This window comes from Miscanthus floridulus, chromosome 16 (genome assembly GCF_019320115.1).
Source record: "Miscanthus floridulus cultivar M001 chromosome 16, ASM1932011v1, whole genome shotgun sequence".
Classification (NCBI taxonomy): Eukaryota; Viridiplantae; Streptophyta; class Magnoliopsida; order Poales; family Poaceae; genus Miscanthus; species Miscanthus floridulus.
This window is the reverse complement of record NC_089595.1, coordinates 109,774,235-109,792,604: the sequence shown is the minus strand read 5'-3', so window position 1 is coordinate 109,792,604 and position 18,370 is coordinate 109,774,235. Positions and strand designations below refer to the sequence as shown.

The following is an 18,370-nucleotide window of genomic DNA, read 5'->3' as shown; positions in this document are numbered from 1 at the left end:
TACTTGGCCGAGTGGAGGAGGGCAACGTCGCGTGCTTCATCTAGCTAGTCCAAGGCATCCTCGAGGGATGCCTCGGCTCCCTATTTGTTGTATGCCCTGACTCTTGGCGCTCCATAGTCAAGGTCAGTCAGGAGGATAGCCTTGGAACCGTAGACCATGAAGAATGGCGTGTAGCCAGTGGCCTGGCTAAGGGTCATCCTCAGGCTCCAGAGCACCGTGGGTATGTCTACGGGCATCGAGGGTGTCACGCGTGTCACGGTGAAGGCCAAGATGCTCATGCACCGGGACCATAGTGTGTGGCCTATCGCCTTGCTACGCCTGGTGGACTGACACATCCATGTTGGGTCGCTCTAAGGGCGCGCGTTGGCTGGCATCGAGCTCCCATCATCGGGACAGCGAGCTCTTGGCCTATTGTGCCACCGCACGCTCGAGTAGTGTGAGAATCTCATGATGGGCCCGATGATCCTCGGGCGTCGTGGGCCCTAGAAGCACCCGGAGCAAGGCCACTGTGGCGACGATGTTTTGGCTTGCCCGGGTGAAGTGTGGGAGGGCTTCATCGTCCTCGATGATCTTCCTATTCATGTCATAAGCCACAGCACGTGCACGCCCACCGTTTCCATGGTGCTCGAGCTCCGTGCGTTCCTGCTCGAGCTGGAGTCATGCTTCCTTGAGCTCTTGGTGCTGGGCCTTCAGCTGATCTACCCACTGGTGAGGTGGGGCCCCTGCATCCCTCTCGACCTTGTCATCGAAGTCGTTCATTAGGGTAGCCTCTCCCTCGTGGATGCTATCGACGTGTCCCTCGGGGGTACCTGCCATGAAACATTCATGAGAGGGGTGATGGCTCCCCCTGCTAGAGTTAGAGCTAGAGGGCGACTCTGATTCTCCTGCAAGGAAGTCATGGAAAGATTCCACAACATATTTGGTCATCCCCACGAACTCATCGTTCATAGGGGATGGGGGAGTGCGTCACGCCACAAGGTGGCCAACAGTCTCTGCGGCGTTGCACAGACCAGATGGGAGCATCGTCGGGGCACTCTAAACGAGGTATTCCAGGGAGAGCGGCTCTCCTCCGACAAGCCACGTCATGACATTGGCGAACAAGAAGGTGAGGTGGCACAGGTCCTTCCGGGACGGTCGGGGTCCTAGGAAGGCGCCGAGCTGGCGCTCTAGCCTGCCGTAATCGAAGCCAAGGAGCTGGTCGCTCCTAGGGGAGTGGGCCTCCGGTGTGTGCAGCTGCAGCTCCTCAAGCGCCTCAGCGATCGTGTTGAGGCCGACAGAGTGGAGAGGTTGGACGGCGACAGGAGCCTACATCAACTCTCCCTCTGTCATGACGATGAAGTCTAGGTTCCCAAAGCGCACGTGCGCGCCCGGGACCCAGCTAACGCCGTGTCTAGCCATCCGAGGCCTGGTGTGGACGTCGAGACGCGCAAAAGGCCCCTACCTGGCGCACCATCTGTCGATGTTTTGAGTTACCACCGACGAGTAAATTTGTAGTATTGCGCGTCTGGCTCGGATGGTGTGCTTAGAGAACACGAGGTTTATACTAGTTCAGGCAAAAAGTCCCTATGTCCATTTTGTTGCTACTGCTCGTGTTACTAGCACTAAAAGTTTGTAGTAGGGGTTACAAATGGGCGAGAGAGGGAAAGGATCTCAAGTCTCTGGTGGAAGGAGTGAACGGGTGCTGAGAGCTCGAGCGCTGCTCAGCCATGTGTTCGTGTCATGCTTTTATGCAGATCTAGATCTGATCAATTTTTTATGGGTCGATCCCCTTCATGGGGCGCCCTGCTTTCCCTTTTATAGGCCAAGGGAAAGCGTGGGTTATAGCGGAGGAAAAGGAGAAGAACGAGAGAGAGAGAGAAGAAGGCTGCCAGGAACGTCGGGTCCTTCTCCTTCATGCGAGTCCTGTTGATCCTGTAGATATCATCAGGGATGGCTCCATGTCGTAGCCCTATTCGTCACTGATGCCATGCGCAGGCATCGTCTGCCGGTCATGGCATCCCATTCCACCCCGACGGGCGTCATGGTGAACTGACGCGCCTGTCAGCGTTTGTATGAGGGTTAGGCAGAACAGACCGGCACGTCCTATGTTGTTCTTGATGTGAATCCTCAGGTATGGCCCATCATGGCCATGAGTTACATCAGGGGGTGCCAGTCTCTTCCTTGGTGTCAGAGTTTTGACCCAGGCCCATACGCCTGGACCTAGAGTGGTTGGCGGTGGTATGGGACCCCATCGGGCGAGACGGAGCCCTCGCCCGAGGGGTCAGGCGAGGCGGAGTGCAAACCAAAAGGTCAGGCAAGGTGGAGCCCACGGCCTTGAGGTCGGGTGAGACGGAGCCCGCGGCCTTGGGGTCAGGCGAGGCGGAGCCCATGACCTCGGGGTCGGGCGAGGCGGAGCCCGCGGCCTCGGGGTCGGGTGAGGCGGAGTCAGCGGCCTCGGGGTCGGGCGAGGCGGAGCCCTTCCCCAGAGGTCGGGCGAGGCGGAGCCCGTGCACCTAGGGGTCGGTTGGAGTTGTAGTCGCGCTCTTGACTACTCGGATGAATCAATGTAGATGGCCATTAGCTCCTCCTCTTCGAGTACCCTAGTATTGGTCCCCGACAGACGGTGATGAGGAAATCAGGGTTGCACACTTGAGGAGATTGCAGTCTATTCCTAGAGGAAGAAAAGAGGAACTATATGACAGGTGGGCCCATAGATAAAAGACAAAAGGGCATCCATCTCGAGTTTTTAAATCTCACAAACCATATAGAAAATAGACACTGGCTTTTCCTATTAACAAAACAAATAACAAGACATTCACTAAAAATTAGATTAGATCTATTCCATCCCACTAGGACCTGGAACCAAACACACGTTAGTTTGTCATGGATGAGGCAGGCAGCTTAAGTTTTGGGGCCTTACCTCCGGGTATGCCTGCACTCTTCAACATTTATGGCGGCTCATCTTCTCTCTTCGTCCTCACTCCACCTCGACTCTACACCCCCCTTACCGCCATCAGCTTCTTATCCAGCTCGGATGGCGTTGTCACCCCCAACCGCAGCCGTTAGTAATCATAGGATCTAGCTTACTATATATTCGGCTCGAGTGCCACCCGGCTACCATTGACTCCGGCGACACTAATGCCACGCGTCACGCATGATCTCCTTCTCTGGATGATGCCCCTAATACCTACACTGCCTAACCACAATCTCCCATCACCTCGGCAGGTGGCGCCCCTGCGGTCGTTCTCTTCAGTCGCTCTAGCCACGGCTCATCCAATGACCTCCTTCTAAGCTTGGAAGCCATGGAACCCTGCCCCTCTCTCCCTAGAAAAACTCTAAACCCAAACCCTCGAAACCTAACGCTAATGAACCTCATCATCTCCAGAGGTGACAGCAGGTGAGTTCTTCATTTTTTTTCCTCGAGGTTTGCTTTGTCTTTTTCTACATGCACGCCCAGAATCAAATCTTGCATACTCGGAATTAAGCAATTATGAAAGTTTTTTTTTTGTTGGAGTCAGAGGAGAAGTTGTCACCACGACATTGGCATCTACCGCCTCCGGTCTATTTTATCTGGCGCACACGCATATCAAGATTCAAATTTTAAAAACTTTGACAAATAATTAGGCTTATAATTTTTAACTATTATAATACAAATTTTATATGATTAGATTTGTAAGGAATTATACTATTCAATAATTATAGGTTTATAAACATAAATAATATAATATAAAACAAATGAATGATCAAAGTATAATTTAGGAGATCATGTCAAATAAGAAGCTAGTCGTTGCTCAGTATCCTAGATGTCTTCTTCTCGGCTTCGCCGTCCATGCACATAGGACGTAGGGTGGGCGGGCCTCTGTCAAATGGTGCTCCCTCCTATAATCTGAGTGGAGGCTTTGCATCTTAAAGAGGTACCTCCATCTCTTTTGGGTCCTTGGAGTATGTCAGAACATATTTAGACTGCTGATTTCCGAGGCTTTCTTTTTTCTAAAGACTGTCGTTTCTTGAAGCCAAGGCCTTTTGACAGGGCTGTGTTTGATATGGCTTCAGCTCCTAGCACAGCACCAGTGAAAACAACTCTGATTCTTATTATTTATGACTCATGTAGCACGCCGATGTTACCATTTTTCTATCAGAAAAGCAACTAAGCCGGTGAAACCATATTTTAGAGGCTTCATTGTGTTCTAGTAACGGGCCTACGAGCACGTTTGGTCGTTTATAGCCTGGATATTCAATTAACTCGGTGAAACCGAATCGGTTAAATCGGTTATCAACAATTTTATTTTATTTTTTAGAATTACACGGTACAACATAGACGTCCAAACACGCACGCACACTCACCCCTATGAACACGCGTACGCAAACCCTACCCCTATGAACACCTCCGAAGGACTGAGCCAACAGATCTTGAAAATCATGAAGTCACCACAGACGTCTTGCTAGCGACGGGCAAACCCTACCCCTATGAACACCTCCGAAGGACTGAGCCGACAGATCTTGAAAATCATGAAGTCACCACAGACGTCTTGCTAGCGACGGGGACGTCGCCTATCACTGAAAGCATAACGCCGTCAAATCCTAGAATAAATCCAGGAAAATGCGAGCATATGTGCCAAATCAAAGACTTGAATCCGGATGGACAGATTCCACCACAAGGAACTCAACCTAGATTCCACCACAAGAAATTCAACCAACTAATTGAAGAAGTGTTAATCGAGTTTGTTGTAAAAAAAACTACTAACCTTGGTCAGTTAATAGTTTACATCGAGCGTATTCAGATGCCGACTTTGGGCCGAAAAAACAAATGCCATGTTCGCTTGGCTGATAAGCTATGGCTGAAATTATTGTTGGCTGATTTGTTGTAGAGAAAAAAATATTATTCGTTGGCTGAAAAAATACGGCTTATAAGCAAAGCTAACGGGAGGAAAGGGCCGCAGGCCGGGCCATTAAGGCTACAAACACCAACATCTGATAGGAAACGGTACGGTGCATCTCAGCGCTTGCAAATTCTGCTCTAATAATGCTCCAGCGCTAGATCAAATACAGTGAACGAGAAATCAGAGACCAAGGCCTGCATATCTACTCCTGCACCGCGCAGCTCTCTGGTAACCGGCACGACCAGCACCATTTCCAAACTAATACCTCCTCCACCGTTTCTTCAGGTTTCGAAGTCCAGAAATTATTTGCACTGACATTTATGCAGTGCTTTTATTCAGTAGGTTGCAATACAAAAGAGCTTGTAAAACTGATTTCGGTTAAATCGGATCGGATAGGTTAATCGATTAACCGTAATACACATCATACTGCTACAAGAGATATTTCAACAACATAACCATATTGGAAAGCACCTAACAAGAAATGGATCATGTAATCAATCAAAAGCAACAGCAACATAGAATGCTTCTTGGCCTCGTAGATTTGAACATGTAAATATGCAGAATTTTAATGTTGAGGGGGTGTTTAGAACTGCTCCGCCCTATGTTTTTAGTTTCGCTCTACGTTTTCCAGTCAAACAGTTTTAGCTCCACGCACTCTATTCGAGAAAAAAAAAAGTAGAGTTATAAGCGCACCTAAAGAGATCTCCACAAACTCAAGTTTTCCGTAAAGTTGCTCTACGGTGAAGTTTACAAAGTTTGTGAAGGAGTCCCAAACAGCCCCTTAATATATTAATCAAAAAGACTTTTTTTTTTGCATTACTTACCAGCGAACCGAACTCATGTCTTATGATAACAGCTATAGAATCCAAACACGCTCTACTCTCAGAAAGATTATCTTGTTTTCCTTGCTCTATATCCTTATTCAAGACACCGCAGTATGTGTGGCTCAATCACATCGTCCGTTCGCTTCAATCCTCACGACATTCATTTTATTAATGACTATAACCAGTGGAAAGTGATTTTCTAGATTTAAATGATTACTAATGAAATACATTACAGCTACGTAATTCAAAGTGAATCTGAAGGGCAGTATTTTCATTTCAGCCATCTACAACCAAAGTGTATAAACATTAAACAGACTCCGGCCAGAAGTTTCACAATCATAAAACTTGCAACACTACAAGATGGAATACCACGGAAACTAGCCGCATGAGCCAGTCCAGAAAAAGATACCTCCACAATACGGAACCAAACCTGGGGGGCAACAAATTTTACAAACCAGAAGCCATGACTTAATGGTCTGATGGATCCGCATTACACAGGCCACAAGTTTCTTCAGTCATGTTACTTTGGTGCAGCCAAAATCAATGTTACTACAGTTGCTTATTTGGGTGTAAGGTGGAGGAACAAAAAAGAGAAAAACAAGCATCTCTCAGCAGGAGATGGCTCTCCAGCTCGTCCTGCCTAACTGCGAAAAGCACAAATAAACGCTTAAAATCCAAAAATGGAACTTGTACAAGATTCGACAAACAAGAAGCCTTCTTATGAAGCAGACTCCTTGGCAATTTTCTCAGCCTTAGCAATGACTTCCTCAATGCCTCCAACCATGTAGAATGACTGCTCGGAGAGGTCATCATACTTCCCATCCAAAACACCCTGCACAATAGAAGATTCCATAGAAAAGCACATTGTGAACAAGTCTAGCATTACTTAACAATAACTGGAGATATAGAAACATTATCCTGCAACATGTATAGAATGTAAGAGTTGTCTGATAAAACTAAATATGAGGCCTCAAAAAAATATGGCACAGCTCAGCAGGCACCAAGTGTCGTCATAGCGAAGCATTATGAGAAAGCGTAGTGAGGAATTCATCTTAGCCAAAAAAAAGGTTAAACTGTACCTGGAAACTCTTCACGCTTTCCTTCAGCTCCACATACTTCCCTGGAGCACCCGTGAAAACTTCAGCGACATGGAAAGGCTGGCTCAGGAAACGCTGAATCTTTCTTGCACGAGCGACTGTCAACTTGTCATCCTCACTGAGCTCGTCCATACCCAAGATAGCAATAATATCCTGAAGATTTTTGTAGTTCTGAAGAACCTTCTGAACACCACGAGCAGTGTTGTAGTGATCCTCACCCAGCACGTGGGGAGAAAGCATTCTTGATGTGGAATCCAGTGGATCGACAGCAGGATAAATACCAAGCTCAGAGATCTGCACAGGAAGCACCCAAGTCACAATGAGCACATCATGTACCTAATGCACCAGTCAAATAAACCAAATGGACAAACCTGTCGTGACAACACAGTTGTAGCATCAAGATGGGCAAAGGTAGTGGCGGGAGCGGGATCCGTCAAGTCATCAGCAGGCACATAGATAGCCTGGACAGACGTAATAGAACCCTTCTTTGTTGTCGTGATACGCTCTTGCAGTCCTCCAAGATCAGTGGCAAGGGTTGGCTGGTATCCCACAGCAGATGGGATACGTCCAAGAAGAGCAGACACCTCAGAGTTTGCCTGATATCAAGAGCGCAACAATTAACACCAGGTTTTTTAATATGAACACAATATTCAAACAGGGAACTAGAAAGACAATCGCTCCAAAAGCTGTATATCATTTTCAGGCGAAAGAAATGCACTGCGGAAATTACCTGAGTGAAACGGAAAATGTTGTCAATAAACAGAAGCACATCTTGTCCTTCAGCATCACGGAAATGTTCAGCAACAGTCAAACCAGTCAACCCAACACGAGCACGAGCACCCGGGGGCTCGTTCATCTGCCCGTAGACAAGAGCACACTTGCTTTCACTCTGCCACAAAAAGCAATATATGAGAAAGGTCCAGCCCTGATATGCCAAGTTCACAATGAAATTACGACATCACAAGAATTACCTGCTTGTCACCTAGCTTAATGACACCACTTTCAATCATTTCCCTGTACAGGTCATTACCTTCGCGGGTACGTTCTCCAACACCAGCAAACACAGAGAAACCACCTACATAGAAACAAAGCAGCTATCACAATCAGCAAATCCAACAAGAAACTGAGCCAAATTGACAATGAACTAGGTACAGTACCAACCATGTGCCTTAGCAACATTGTTGATCAGCTCCATAATGAGCACAGTTTTACCCACTCCTGCACCACCGAAGAGACCAATCTTTCCACCCCTTTGGTAGGGTGCAAGAAGATCCACGACCTGTATGTCAAAGAAACATTATACTATAATGTATAATCATCATTCAGGCAATGGCAGCATAGGTGCTACTAAATTAGAGGACTCCAAAACGAATTCTAGCACGAGAACTGAACACGCCTACCTTGATTCCAGTAACAAGAATTTGCTGCTCAGTGGCCTGCTCGACGAAAGCAGGGGCTTCACGATGAATAGGGAGGAAGTGGTTTGTAGCTGAAATATACAAAGGTAGAAGGTTATCAAAAGTTCTTACACATACACCTTCAAGCAAAATATATCATAAGTCCAGACACTTACTTATGTCACCCCTCTCATCAATCGGCTCACCGATAACATTTATGATGCGTCCAAGGGTAGCCCTGCCAACAGGCACCTACAAACAGGAACAGTTTTGAAGTCAGAAAACATGGTTGACAGTGGTATAAATCTGAGGTCCTGAAATCATAAACACGGCGAGTATTCATGCAAACTACACCGCGAGTATTCTACATTACACTTGCCAATGGCGCCAAAAATAGGCATGCAACAACAGTTTTTGAATATCTATGAACATCATGACAATAAAACATAGTGACACCATTAAACCAGATAATGCCACAGCTAAGCTATCAGTGTCCAGACCACAGCAGAAGATCTAAAATTTAATCACTGGCCACACAGATCTGTATGTGCAGATCAAATCTAACACTATTAGATCTACATTTCATCAGATCGATCCGTACCATCACGAAATGGAAAGCACGACCGTAACCAAGTAAGAAATGGGAGGGTGTCCTTACGGTGATGGGGGAGCCGGTGTTGAGGACGCGCTGGCCGCGGACGAGCCCCTCCGTGCCGTCCATAGCGATGGTGCGCACCATTTTCTCGCCAAGGTGCTGCGCCACCTCGAGCACGAGGCGGATGTTGTTGTCGAGCACCTCGAGCGCCGTGAGGATGGGCGGGAGGCCCTCATCGAAGCGCACGTCGACGACGGCGCCGATCACCTGGCACACCTGGCCGATGGCGCCGGCGCCGGTGAACTCGTCGGTGATCTTGCCGCCCCCGGTCTTCCCGGTAGCCGGCGGCGGGCTGGCGGGCGCCGCCTGGGCCGCGGCGGAGGACGCGTAGGCGGCGGCGCGGTTGAAGAGGTACCCGGCCGGGGACGGGACGGTGCGGCGGCGCGCGCGGGCGCGGCGCCGCGGGCGAGGCGGCCCGGAGGCGGGAGACGGAGCGGAGGAGCGAGGAGGCGACCCGGCGAGACGCCATGGCCCGTCCGGATCTAGGGTTAGACTTCCGGGGTTCTCCCTGGGTTGCGGCGGCTCCGCGAGAGGGGGGAGAGAGAGGACGTAGGCCTGGCCGCGGTGGGGGGGAATAAGTGGGTGGAGATCTCGGAGACGGATCGGCGAGTGGACCTCGTCTACCGGGAACCGCGAAGCGTGGGGGAGCAGCCAGCGCTTTGGTCGCATCGCTCGCGGGGAGCTCTGGTGCATGGGCTCGGTCCAGTGAGCGAGTGAGAGCGCGGGTTGGGCTTTTCGAGGATGAATTTGTTGCTTGGTTTTGCAGCAGCTGGAATATATTCTGTTTATATATTTTCAGGGCGTTCGGCTGCTCAAATTTCAGATTGTTTCCGAAATCATCCGAACAGCCGAACACGCCCTTTTTTTTTTTTGCTGTGCTGGCATAACCGCATAACAACAAACAACTATGAGTTCTTAATCAAAATTAGTCGTTGCAACTTTTTGTCCACCGAAGTGGCATATTTTCTAGTCAATGCGTGATGTTTCACGTAATCCTCGATAGCAATGTTTTCACAGGTTCTTCCATTGTTTATGTCAGTTTGTCGAGGTTCTGAAGCGGCTCTTCTTTTTCGTTTAGAGGTGAATAAGAGCAAATTGCTCTGTTCCACGAGAAAAATACACAAAATAAATTTATACATATACATGCGTGGGCCGGACAGCCCGTCAACTGGGTGTAAGTAAGGAGGTTTGAGGTGGCCCGTGGTGATAAGCGTCACGCGAGCCCAGCCCGCTCGCCTCCCAGCCCTGCCAATGACGGCCTCTCTCCCAGCCCGGCCTGCGGCGCGCCGGCGGTGCTGAATTGAAATGGCGCCGCACTGCAGCAAAATGCACGCGAAGTCTCCCGGGCCACCTAGAACAACGCTTGCCTTGCGTTTGCCCCTCTCGCGCCATGATCGAATCATGCATATGCACTGCTAGTCGTCGCGGGTTCGGAGAGCTGGAGTTTGGACCATGATCGAATCACGTCTCGCTCATGGTCAATGGTTATGACAGACATACGAGTGCATACGGCTAGTTGGACAGCATGTACAGGTTTCGTCATGCAGTATCGGCAACAGCTTTGGCTAAAATCTCGACCGAGAAAGAGAGCTCCGTGCGAGTTCATCTTCTCATCAAGTTGCTCTTCCGCTAGCGTTTGGAAGAACGAGTTTTTTTTTAAGTGGATCCACTATTTTTTTTTAATAGAACGAATCGTAAATCGCCGGCCGGTCGACGATTCCTCGTTTTCTTCTTGGTCAAAAGAAAAGAACCAACTCCCACTACTCTACTCTACGTAGGTGACAATCGGAGAACGGAAGCCATCGTACCGTACGGCCACGGAACGGAACGGGACGAGCTCACGGCGGCTGCTGGTGCTGGGCCGTACCCGCGCCCTCGCGCCCTCGCAGAGCCGCAGACCTGACTTCCCCCCGTTACCTCAGCCCAGCCCTCGCTATAAAATCCGCAGCCGAGCAGCGCATCACCCGCTGCCCGTCTCGTACTTGCGCTCTGCGTCTGCGCGCCCCCGTACGGCTACCACTGGTCAGGTCAGAGCGAGACTGCCAGCCCCCAGTGCAGTGCAGAGCTGAATCGGCTGATCAGCTGCAGCTTGTGCACGTACGTAGCCGCGCGCGGCGGACATGGGGCGCGCGCCGTGCTGCGACAAGGCGAGCGTGAAGCGGGGGCCCTGGTCCCCCGAGGAGGACGAGCAGCTGCGGAGCTACGTCCAGCGCAACGGCATCGGCGGCAACTGGATCGCCCTGCCGCAGAAAGCAGGTAGGAGCCAGTACACTCCAGCCTGATCCATCGTCGTCGACAGGTTGTTCAGGATTTAGCCAATCAGGCTAGCATTACACGGTATTTATTTATTTCCCCTTGTGTGCTGCTTGCTTTGCATTGTCCCCAGGGCTGAACCGGTGCGGCAAGAGCTGCCGGCTGCGGTGGCTCAACTACCTGCGGCCGGACATCAAGCACGGGGGCTACACCGAGGAGGAGGACCGGATCATCTGGTCGCTCTACAGCTCCATCGGCAGCAGGTGGGTCGCACTGTCTGCAGTGCAGTGTCTGTATGTATCCAGATAACCCTTTGCAATCTCCGGCAGCCGTTTGCGCGCTGGACTGACCGACCGAGCTGCATGCCAGGTGGTCGATCATCGCGTCCAAGCTCCCCGCCCGGACCGACAACGACGTCAAGAACTACTGGAACACCAAGCTCAAGAAGAAGGCCATGGCCATGGCGGCGGCGGCGGTCGCCGGCGGCGCCAGTAGCAGCGGAGGAGCCTTCGCGGCACCCGCCACGCCGACGCCGCCGGCGCTCTCGCCCGCCTCCTCGTCAGTCACCAGCTCCAGCGGCGACGTGCGCTTCGGTGCCGCGTACACGGAGCCGCAGCACCCCGGCGGGCTCATACGCTTCGACGCGCCGCGGACGGAGCTCGCGCCCGTGCCGCCGGTAGTCGCCGCGCAGCTGGACGGCGCCTGGTCGACGCCCGCGGCGGCGGCGCTGGACGGCGGGGACATGTTCCTGCCCCTGCCCGAGCTCGGTGGCGGCGGCGAGCAGCTGTTCCCGTACGGCGACTTCTTCGCCGGGCTGCAGGACAGAGCCCTGGAGCAGCTCTCGGCGTGCTACTTCCCCAACATGGCCGAGATATGGGGCGCCACCGCTGCCGTCGCCCCCGACGGCAACGGCAAGCCGCCGGGTCTCTGCAACACCCTGACATAGGAAGGAGACCGACGCCGAGATCGAACCGGGGCGAAGACACCGTAGAGTTCACGGGATTGATGCGCGGAAACATCAATTTGGTACGCTTGCGTGCTCCATTAATTCATCATTCATGGACGACGACCGACGACGACTGCAAGCTACAATAGTTGTTCTTGCTCTTCTCCCCTTTGTTCCCTTGCCTGTTCTTGCTCTCTCTTTTTTCTCCCTTTCCTTCGCGTGGACATATAAGACGACGATGTAGCTTGTATTTTGCTGTGTATTATTACATACATGTAAATTACTTACTACAGTGGTACGATTGGTCCAGTCTACTACTCTGAAAACCTCAGCCAGTCACCTACTAATGGATACGCTTGTCCGTATACTCCGTATGTATGTACCGCGTCGATGCTACGGACAAGTAGAAGTCCCTGAAAACGATGCCTCTCCGTCCAAGTCCCAGCTCTTGCGTGTGTCCAGTCCTGTCCTGTCCCGGCCGGTCTCGCTCACCAGTCGGCAGCGCCGCGGTGACGACGCATGGCCGTACAAGTACAATGCTGCACCTGCACTGCATGCATGTTGCTCAACTGAGTGCAGAACACACGGTGGCAGCAGCGCTCAGCTAGCTGTGCCAACGGATGAGGAGTACTCACTGTGCAACAGTGCAAGGGAGGCTGTGTGCCACGTAGGACTATGGGGGCACTGGCACGGTGGCACCGCAGTGAACGCATGTGCATGCATGGTTTACGCCTTCGCGGACCACTTTATGTGCACTGTTTACTTAGCTAATAAGTCATGACTGAAAATACTGTTAGCTGATTTATTATGAAAGAAAAATACTATTTATTAACTGAAAAAGTATAAGACAAGCGAAAAAGGCCGATGAGCGGCCGGCGTACATGCTGTCTGCATCGCATGCGCGCGCCACAGTGCTGACCAGTTCACAAGAAGGAGGCCAAGATCGGGCCACCAATGGAGGAGGGAAGCGTGTGGTGTGGACGCAAAGAACCTTTGCAAGATTCTCCACACGACCCTGTCCCTGTGTACCACGTTCTCTACGAAAATTCCCATTTTTTCTCCTTTTCTAGGGCCTGCAAAAATAGAAAAAAAATCACCTTGCGTGCATTGCCCCGGTACCCGTACCACCAGTTGATCCTGTCAATGATCAATCTCATTCTCGGAGCACATGGTCATCGGGCTATGTCATTTTATATGTGGGTACTAATCACACTTAGGCATGTCCAATCGCCTTTCGTCACGTCCGTCTTGTAGAGTGACTAGCTCGGAGATAGGCTTCACGAGGGCGACGGAAAAAGAGGGCCCGGCCTAGTTGACCGTGGCGAGAGCGAGCTAGCCTAGCAGCCTAGCAGCATCGGTTTCCGCGAAGCTTCTTCGCTGTCGATCCGAGGACAATTCAGCAGCTGTGCCCTACCCTACAAAAGATTTGTCATTGGCGTATTGCGATTTGGCGAGGCTTACGTGTACAATCCCCTGCACTGTTCGTTTTTCTAAAGTTTGCTGTAGCGGTGAAGTCATACTGACAATGAAATTTGAATGTTGTATACTCCACTATCCTGAATTATAAGTCTTTCTAATTTCCTTAGAGGGTCAAAACATCTCAACTTTGACCAAATTTCATATAATAAAATAAAAACATTTATCATGTCAAATAAGTATTATTAAGTTTTTTATTAATTATATTTGATGTCATAAATTTTTATAATTCTCTCTATAATTTTGGTTAAACTTGAAATGCTTTGACTCTCAAAAAAATTAGAATGACTTATAATTTGAAATTACGTAGTACATCCCTATACAGGAGTAGTCAATTTAGTCATTTATGCAGCTTACTATATGTAGTAATTTTCAAAGTTACTGGAAGCTGAACTCATTGCCCATTTTTAAGCGATCACGGTTGGTCACTGTTACAATTTGAGTATCATACAGCCTCGTTGCTTTGTATTTTTTTCTTTATTCTAAATTATAAGTCGTGCTGCATTTTTTAGGTACATAATAGAATCTATTGTATTTAATTTAATGTCTAGACGTATAGCGAAAGTCATGTACTTAGAAAAGCCAGAATGACTTATAATTTAGAATTGATGAAGTGTTTTTTACATGGCTCTTTATCATGAAGTTTAGAAAAACAAACAAAGAAATCAATCTCTAATAGATTCTCTAAATCAGCCTTCATCTTTTTTGCTCACCGAAACTACCATTCTTGCTCTCCGCTAAAAGAGAGGCTCTCTAGATTCAATATGTGATAGTTTCTCCATGAGTTTTTTTTCACACAAGGAAATTTATGATAAGTCATTGGAGTATAGAGGGAACTAAAGGCTTGCTTGGAACAAAGGAATATAAAACAGAGGAACGGGGAAAAACAAAGAAAAGTGATATAGGCCTCCTAGCAAAACAGAGGAAAGGAAAAAACATAGGAGTATGATGCGAAAGAGTGTTTGGAACGCAGGAAATCAAAACACATGAAAAAGCAGGTGAGGAACAGTAATACAGTATTTAGTGTAAGAAAAATGTACCCTAGGCCTATTTACTTTGGATTTTGGTGTTTGATGATCAACACAACCAAATTGGACTAATGTATTTTCTAGTATTTATTTTGTAGTTCAATAGGATGCAACGTGGACTTAGGATCAACTTTGGAACATGAAGAAAATGATCAACACTCAAAAGAAGACATTGGAGGTGTTGACAGCCTAGAAGTGAAGCAAGGAAGTCCAAGACGCGAAGATGTCGAAGCCCGAACAAAGCCACGCGAAGAAACGGAAGCAAATCGTGGCTGAGTGGGCATCGCCCTAGGGGTGGCAGTGCCACCGCCCTAGGGGATGGTGGTGCCACCACCCTAATTTCCAGAGAGCAGCCGAAATGAGTTGGGGCACCGGACATACTATGGCGGTGCACCGCCCTACCCATGGCGGTGACCATGTGTCCCAACGGTCGGCCTATCAGTGAGCAACGACTAGTCCACAGTGGCGGTCACCGCCCCTTCCGGTGACCACGTAGAGAAGAGGATCTCGACCACAACGGCTAGTTTCAACTTGGGGGCTATAAATACTTGCCCCAACTAGTCCATTTGGAGGGAGAGGAAGCTGAGGGAAGATAGGAAGGGTGTTGCCACACCTCATTTGTGCTCTCCACATGCATAGAGCTTAAAGATCACTTGGTGATTAGCGTAGGTGCTTTTGTGAAGTGCTTTGGTTAGTTAGACCACGCTCATATACGCTTGCTTTAGGCTTAGGTCTAGTTGCTAGTGAGGTTTGCATACTTGTAAACCCAAGGTGCTTGCACGCACCGTGTTTGTACTCGACGGGGCTTGTAGTCTTGCGAGACCACACCAACCGCGTTTATGGTGTGGCCGCCACCATGTACCAAAGGGAATAAGGCCCGCGATGTTTCGGCCGGAAGCTTGATAATGAAGATGGTGGAGAGTGGTCCGGGAGAGGCTGGACGGAAGGCACACCGGAGACCCACTTGCTCGTGGGGAAGGCCTGGGGTTATCCACGAGTTACCCGACTGGGAGTTTAGCCCTTGCGAGGGATTCCTTGGGAGGGGCTCCAACGAGGACTAGGGGAAGCTTAAGCGCTTCTCGATACCTCGGTACAAATACCGGAGTCGTCGATGGGAGTTTGCATCTCTACCTCACTTTACCTTTCGCATTTACATTGCTACCTTGGTTGATTGCTTCACTTTTCTAGTTTAGTTGATACGCTAGTTGATAGGATTGAAACCTAGGTTGTAAGACTCTTTTGCAGTAGAGATAGCAACACATTAGCAAAACTATAGTTGTACATTTAGATAGATTACTTTCTTGCATAAGTTTTGCTAAGGTGGAATTAGAGGCCATAGTTTAGAATAGATTTTTAAGTTGTCTAATTCACTCTCCCTCTTAGGCGTCATAATCCCCTAAACTTGGCACAAAATAAAGAATCAAACTACAAAGTAGTAGTCACCTGGCTCTATTCTGATGGTAATGCACCCCTATCCGTGTGTTTGATGGTGTGCTCACCTCGGACTTCGCAAAGGAAGCAGATACTAGAGATTGGACTAGAGTTTTGCTTTCCTGTGAAATCGTGAAGGAGGCACAGTGTTTTGGAGGAAAGGAAAGATTGTTTTCCTTTGTCCAAACGCACTACTCGTTTCCCGTTCCAGCGTTTTCATTTCCTACCAAAATCCTTTGACCCAAACAGCCCATAACTTAGTAAGTACGTACTTTGGAGACACAAGAGATATATAAAGGGAGCATCTATGGTATGGCTCCTGAAATAGAGACATTGAGTTTGAAGTTTAAAGCAGCTCTTGGAGTTGCTAAAAAATTTGTAAAACATTAAAAAACGAACAAGAAATAGATCTGCCTAATGTGTATATTTAGTAAAAACAGCCCACAATGGAGAGGTTAAAATGTCCAATAAATCAGTTACAATTTTTTTTGACATATAGTTCACTCAAGCCCTTTGTAGTCACCAAAACCCATTTCCTACATCCTTTACCCTTGCGATCGGTGACAGTGACACAGCCGGATGCTCCTTGTGTGACTGAAAATTCGCACCTTCCACTCGCTGCCTCATTCCGAAGTTCACAAGCTAAGGATGATGAAGGATCACGTTTCAATATTTGGTCCTCAAGGTGTTTCTCCCAAATTTGCCCACCAACCGTCTATACAAGTTCCCTTTTTTAGTAAAGTTTGATTTATCCTATTAAACTTATCGTTGATTTTTTTTTAAAAAAAACACACCATCAAAATCGAGTATCAGACAACTTGCTTCACTTAACTTTTAAAATTGGACAAAGTACCACCACGTAAATATAGGGACGGTGGTTTCAATGGTTGGTTTTCGCTGATGTGGCATTTGAGTTCCACCTGTCTTCCTTTTTTTTATTAATGTCACCTTTAATTGAATAGTTAGGCTCCTCAATTGTCTCAAATGGAAAAAAAAAAACTAGAAAGTTTTAGATGTCTTCAAGCCCGCACGTTTGGTAGAGTGTGTTCCATCTGAGGTAATGCGAAAGATTCAAAAAATTGATCAGCAAGATCAGATAACTTAAAATGAATATTTGTCTCTAAACAATCTCAAATTTTAAAGTATTTAACTACAAAGTTATATATAGCATTGATATCTATAACCTTGGAAAGACCATGCCAACGACCGAGGCCGTTTGAAAATTTTAAATTTCAAAATTAAAAAAACTAGAACAAATATCTAGGTCACTAAATAATCTTTCATAAAAATACTGTTAATCTAAAAGTTGTATATCACATTTCAAACTACAACTTTGGTATAGATCATGTAAACATCAAAGGTCGTTTGGAAAAAAACAATTTTAAATTAGAGAACTTGAAATGGATATCAGGGTCTCTAAATGATATCAGGTAAAAAAGTTTTTTTCGCAACCGTGCCGTGGCACGTTTTTCATTAAGATGAGGATATCAAGTAAAAAGGCTGCAAGAAGAGTAGTAAAATGCATTCGGAACTACAACTTTAGTATAGATCATGTAAACAACAAAGTTATAACTTTTATATAACTATGGTGTCATATTCTAACAATTTGACTTCGTACGAGAAAAAAATTAAGATTTTTTTATATAAGAAAAATAGTGAGACCACCAAACATGCGCTGCCTTTTTTTCGTGAGCGGGATTGCACCCGTATTTCATTAAGAAGGAAGGAGTTTAAACCACAACAAGCAGCGGATCGGGCAGCGAGAAGCAACCCGGAACAGAGCGGAGCAAGCCTAGACTACTGGATACGCTAGAAGTTGTTACATAGCTACAGAATGGCGCGACCAAAGCTCTGTCAATGCCACAAAAGGCATGAAACCACCAAGTGCCCACTCCTCCCCTTCAAGCCACACAGCGCGCACGACGTCGTTCACGTTCAAGGCAGGCCTGCCGAACACCCGTGCGTTCCTCTTCTTCCAGAGGGACCAAGCAACTAGCAGCAGCACCGAGTCGCAGCGGCCTGTCCGATGAGACGATCCTTGATCTCTGGCTAAGCCACCACGAAGCGATGTCGACACCGAGCTCCGCATCAGTGCGTCGAGCTGCAAAGGATGCAGTAGGGCGAACCACACCTGTTTGGCGAATGCGCAGCCCAGAATGAGATGTTCTACAGTCTCCATTTCCTGTGTCCACAGAGAGCGCACGCGTCGTCGTCCTGGAGGCCATGGTGTTTGCGCCTGTCCGACGTCCAAAGGCGTTTGTGCAGCGCGAGCCAGAAGAAAAGCTTCACCCGTGGTGGCGCCTTGACAGACCAAAGCTCCTTGGCGCCCAGCAACGAAGCCGAGCCGTGGAAGAATGCTCGATATGTTGATGATACCGAGTATCTACCGTCCGGTGACCACCTC

At 48.5% G+C, this 18,370-nt stretch overlaps 1 protein-coding gene and 1 pseudogene across 1 annotated transcript; one reads left to right on the top strand and one right to left on the bottom strand.

Moving 5' to 3' along the window:
• Positions 1–6,100: 6,100 nt before the first annotated feature.
• On the bottom strand, positions 6,101–9,416 carry LOC136509849 (ATP synthase subunit beta, mitochondrial-like; annotated as a pseudogene).
• Positions 9,417–10,722: 1,306 nt separating this feature from the next.
• Positions 10,723–12,348, top strand: LOC136509850 (transcription factor RAX1-like). The gene is made up of 3 exons (XM_066504432.1): positions 10,723–11,088; positions 11,219–11,348; positions 11,455–12,348. Exons 1-3 carry the CDS (start codon positions 10,953–10,955, stop codon positions 12,029–12,031), a joined length of 843 nt encoding a protein of 280 aa, XP_066360529.1. The 5' UTR covers positions 10,723–10,952; the 3' UTR covers positions 12,032–12,348.
• Positions 12,349–18,370: the final 6,022 nt, after the last annotated feature.